A 4,177-nucleotide genomic window follows, 5' to 3' on the forward strand; every position below is an offset into this window, starting at 1 on the left:
AATAAGATGCATATAACAGAGGAAGTGACATATTCCACATTCTGATTTGAGGAAGCTGAAACAGTCTCTTTTCTCGCATACAGAGGCACACTCAGTGAGACATTATGATACACACATCCACACTGTGTGCATATTTTTTTTAAAAGATGTGTTTAAATGACTTGTTGAACAGTCTCTCGTGTGTTGCACTGGATGACAAACCAGAGGGGCTACAACTGCCGTCAGAGCCCTCCCGTTTCCTGCAAAGATCCCGCCGCTGGTTGACTACCATAGGCCACATGGTGCAGAAGCCCCGCCTCCCACTCGGATTGGCCAGTTTCTCATCACATCGGCCAATCGGCTTCAGAGGGACCTTTGCGAATGATCCTGCGATTGGATATCCTTTGGCAGGCCAAAACAAGTGTAGCAAGTGCATTCTGGGATTTGTTGGCTTGTGGCATGCGGAGGAGCAGGTTTGTTTGGTTTAACCTAGGCTAAGTGTCCATCAACATGAACAACACAAAGGCAGGCACTAGAACAGGGGAAGATGACTTTCAAAAACAGTCTGTCGGCCATGATTAGTCACGATCGCCGCCATGTTTGTAGTTTTCTTATTTTCTTTCCACATCCCTCCCGTTGGCTACTCAGCAATCACACTTCAGGGCATTCCTCGGATTCACATATCCAGGCTTGCTCATCGAGTCACACACACACACTCACTCACTCACACACACACACACACACACACACACACACACACACACACACACACACACACACACACACACACACACACACACACACACACAGACATGCAAGGACACACAAGTACACACATACACACACTTGCACACACATCCAGACCCCACCCCAGGCTCATACAGAGCCCAGCTGGGATCAATGACAAGAGTCCACAGAGAAGTGCTTAAGCATTATTTTTCGTTGTCGAAATGTGGCTTCTTTTTTTTTGTATATTTTCTTCTAATTGTCTTTTTAATGCTTCATGGGGGGTAGAGGGTAAAGGAGGGAGGGGGGGTGTCACTGGTGCCGTCTGGGTGAAAGCCAGGTGTGCCCGGGGACGAGTGGGTTGGCATCGCACTGCGTCGCGTGGCAGAAAGAGGAAGAGGTCAACGCCGCTCATCATCTCGCATAGTTCTTGATGAAGTCTTGAACTTTGTTTCTAAAATCCTCCTGCGGGAAGAAAAAAAAAGGAATAAAGCAAAGCATGAAGAGACAGAATAGAAAGGCACGCAGACAGGCAGAGAGGGAAAAGAGAGAGAAAGAGAGAACGAGAGAAAGAGAGAGGGAGAGGAGGGAAGGTGTGTGAAGGACACACTCGATGACACAGTCTGATCTGAGGACGTTTAATGTTTTATGCGAGTCAGCTGGAAGTCTGGCATCAGTGGGTTCATTCATATATGAAAAACTTCAGAACCGCGTCCCGAGACGGGCATTAAAATTTTAAGGATCTATTTAAAACACACACACACACACACACACACACACACACACGCAGCCGCGCATGCGCACACACACTCACACACAAAGCTCATGAGTGAAAGCCGACACAGTCACGACATTAGAGAACACAGTGTATGTGGGGCAGACTGACAATCTGAAACAGGAGGAGGGGCAGAAGAATAGACTATGATAAATATTCTATGGACTTAGGTTATGTGTCTTGCTCTCCATCTCTCTCTCTCTGTGTGTGTGTGTGTGTGTGTGTGTGCAGACAGAAGAAGCGGTCCAGAAATGGGACACAGGGGCTGGTGGCTTGTCACTTCTCATGGACTTGAGAAGTTGTGCCGCAACGATTAGTCATTTTTATCCCCGTCCCCAAGCACAACATTCCCTCGTACTCTCTCATGTGTGCATATTCTCTCATACTCCCACCCATTCATATATAAAGTAAACAAACAAACACACACACACACACACACACACACAGACAGACACACACACATACACACAAAACCCCTTCATCCTCTTCACTCCCCCTCACTATCTCTCATACTCAATATTCCTGCTTTTCTTTTTTCCAAAAGCCTCTTTTTTTCTCTCTCTCGGTCCCTCTCATCCCTCGTTCCAACTGCCCCCACCATCCCTTCCCTTTGGTTGGGGAAAAAAAAAACTCATTAGCATCTGTTACACTCCATAGAAGTTTCCATTTGTCTCATCTATCTGGGCGAACTTGCACTTTTAATAGCCGCGCTGCCATAATTCATATTACAACAGGGCGCCAGGGCCCGGCTAGCCAACTCACCGTAGCGTCGCCGGCCGGAATTAGCCTCGGAGCTCGCAGGAATATGGAAATCCAATAAGACGGCCGGGCTATTCGTTACGCTAATTGTTTTGAAACAATAAGCGCCGATAGCACTGGCTTTGTGTTAGGTAAAATCGTCTTGGCATCGCGGCGAGGGATTAGCATGATAAATGTGCCCCGGTAATGCAAAACAGGCCCGTAATTAAACAGGCTGCACGCTGTGGCGAGGGCGAAGTCAGTGACGGAGCAGGCGAGGTGGGCAATGGTTTTGCGCAGCAGGGCTCCAGCGGAGCGGGGAGGAGTTGTTGATATTCATCAGGGCCTCGTTGAGATCCGTTTTCTTGTCCCCTGCCTGTTCTCTCAGAGGAACAGCTAAGCAGAAACACGATCTCGGCCCGCCGGACGCCATTACTCTGACTGCCCCCCCCTCGCTCTCAACCTTTCTGGAGGTGTGCTGGGACCAGTCTAAATTTCCTTACAGCGCTTTCTCTCTCTAATTGGCAGACACACACACACACACACACACACAGAACACAAAATGCCCCTTGTCCAAACAGATGAGCACAAGAACGTTGTTTAGCAGCATTCACACAAACAGTCACACAAATAAGGGCTAAGCCTCACACCCTCAGCCCGAGCCCACATGTGCAATTGGCAGACACACACACACACACACACACACACACACACACACACACACACACACACACACACACACACACACACACACACACACACACACACACAACACACACACACACACACACACACACACACACACACACACACACACACACACACACACACACACACACACACACACACACACACACACAACACACACACACACACACACACAGAACATGTAAAATGCCCCCTGTCCAAACAGATGAGCGAAGGACGTTGTTTTGCGGCACATGAATTCACACAGACAGTCACACAAATAATCGCTCCGCCACACACCCTCGACAGCCGAAGCCCACATATGCAAACACGTGTGTGTACACACCCGATCAATACCTCTTCCTTTTCAATGTTTTATCTCTCTCTCCCACGCACACACAAATACACGCAACAGCAAGACACGCCATCATTCTACCTTTAATGTCAGACGGCTCTCGCTCTCACCCACACACACACACACACACACACACACACACACACACACACACACACACACACACACACACACACACACACACACACACACACACACACACAAACACACACACTCGTACATACAAACACACATACAGTGTGGGGTTGGGGGTGGGGTGGGGGGTGATGAAGTCCAATTTGCCAGTCACCTTTCTAAGTGCAATGGAGTGAGACAAATTCAGGTCAGATCTCATCACACCAGAAGAAGACTGACCTCACATCGCATCAGCCCCATCTGACACGGCTGTGGGTGAGCCAGCGGCACACTCATTCTCTCCCTCATCCTCTCAGACACACACACACACACACAAACACACACAGGGCTACTTGGGTTTTTTCAGTACAGCTGATAAACAATCATGCAGAGCTGGCAGACACACACACACACACACACACCGACACACGCAAACACAGACACCACACACACACACAGAGAGAGAGAGAGGGCTACTTGTTTTTTTTTTCCAGTACAGCTGATAAACAATCATGCAGAGCTGGCAGACACACAGACACACACACAGACACACAGACACACAGACACACAGACACACAGACACACACACACACACACACACACACACACACACACACACACACACACACACACACACACACACACACACACACACACACACACACACACACACACAAACTCAGAGAGAGAATCACAGTGGACTTTAGAGCATTACAACTCTTTCTGATATTTTGCCCATCTGGTGAAGTGAGGGCACTGGGGATCGTGAGAGGGTATTAAAAGGGTTTCAAAAAGGGCCCATC

The 4,177-nt window shown here is 48.6% G+C and overlaps 1 protein-coding gene across 1 annotated transcript in view; it reads right to left on the bottom strand.

The window, feature by feature from the left end:
* Positions 1-4,177, bottom strand: part of ube2f (ubiquitin-conjugating enzyme E2F (putative)) — a 26,155-nt gene continuing 21,978 nt past the window's right edge. Inside the window, exon 10 of the mRNA XM_062528051.1 lies at positions 1-1,170. Coding sequence (XP_062384035.1) covers positions 1,120-1,170 — 51 coding nt within the window. The 3' untranslated portion in view covers positions 1-1,119. The remainder of the gene's footprint in view (positions 1,171-4,177) is intronic.

The sequence above is a fragment of the Sardina pilchardus genome, chromosome 23 (genome assembly GCF_963854185.1).
Source record: "Sardina pilchardus chromosome 23, fSarPil1.1, whole genome shotgun sequence".
Lineage (NCBI taxonomy): Eukaryota > Metazoa > Chordata > Actinopteri > Clupeiformes > Clupeidae > Sardina > Sardina pilchardus.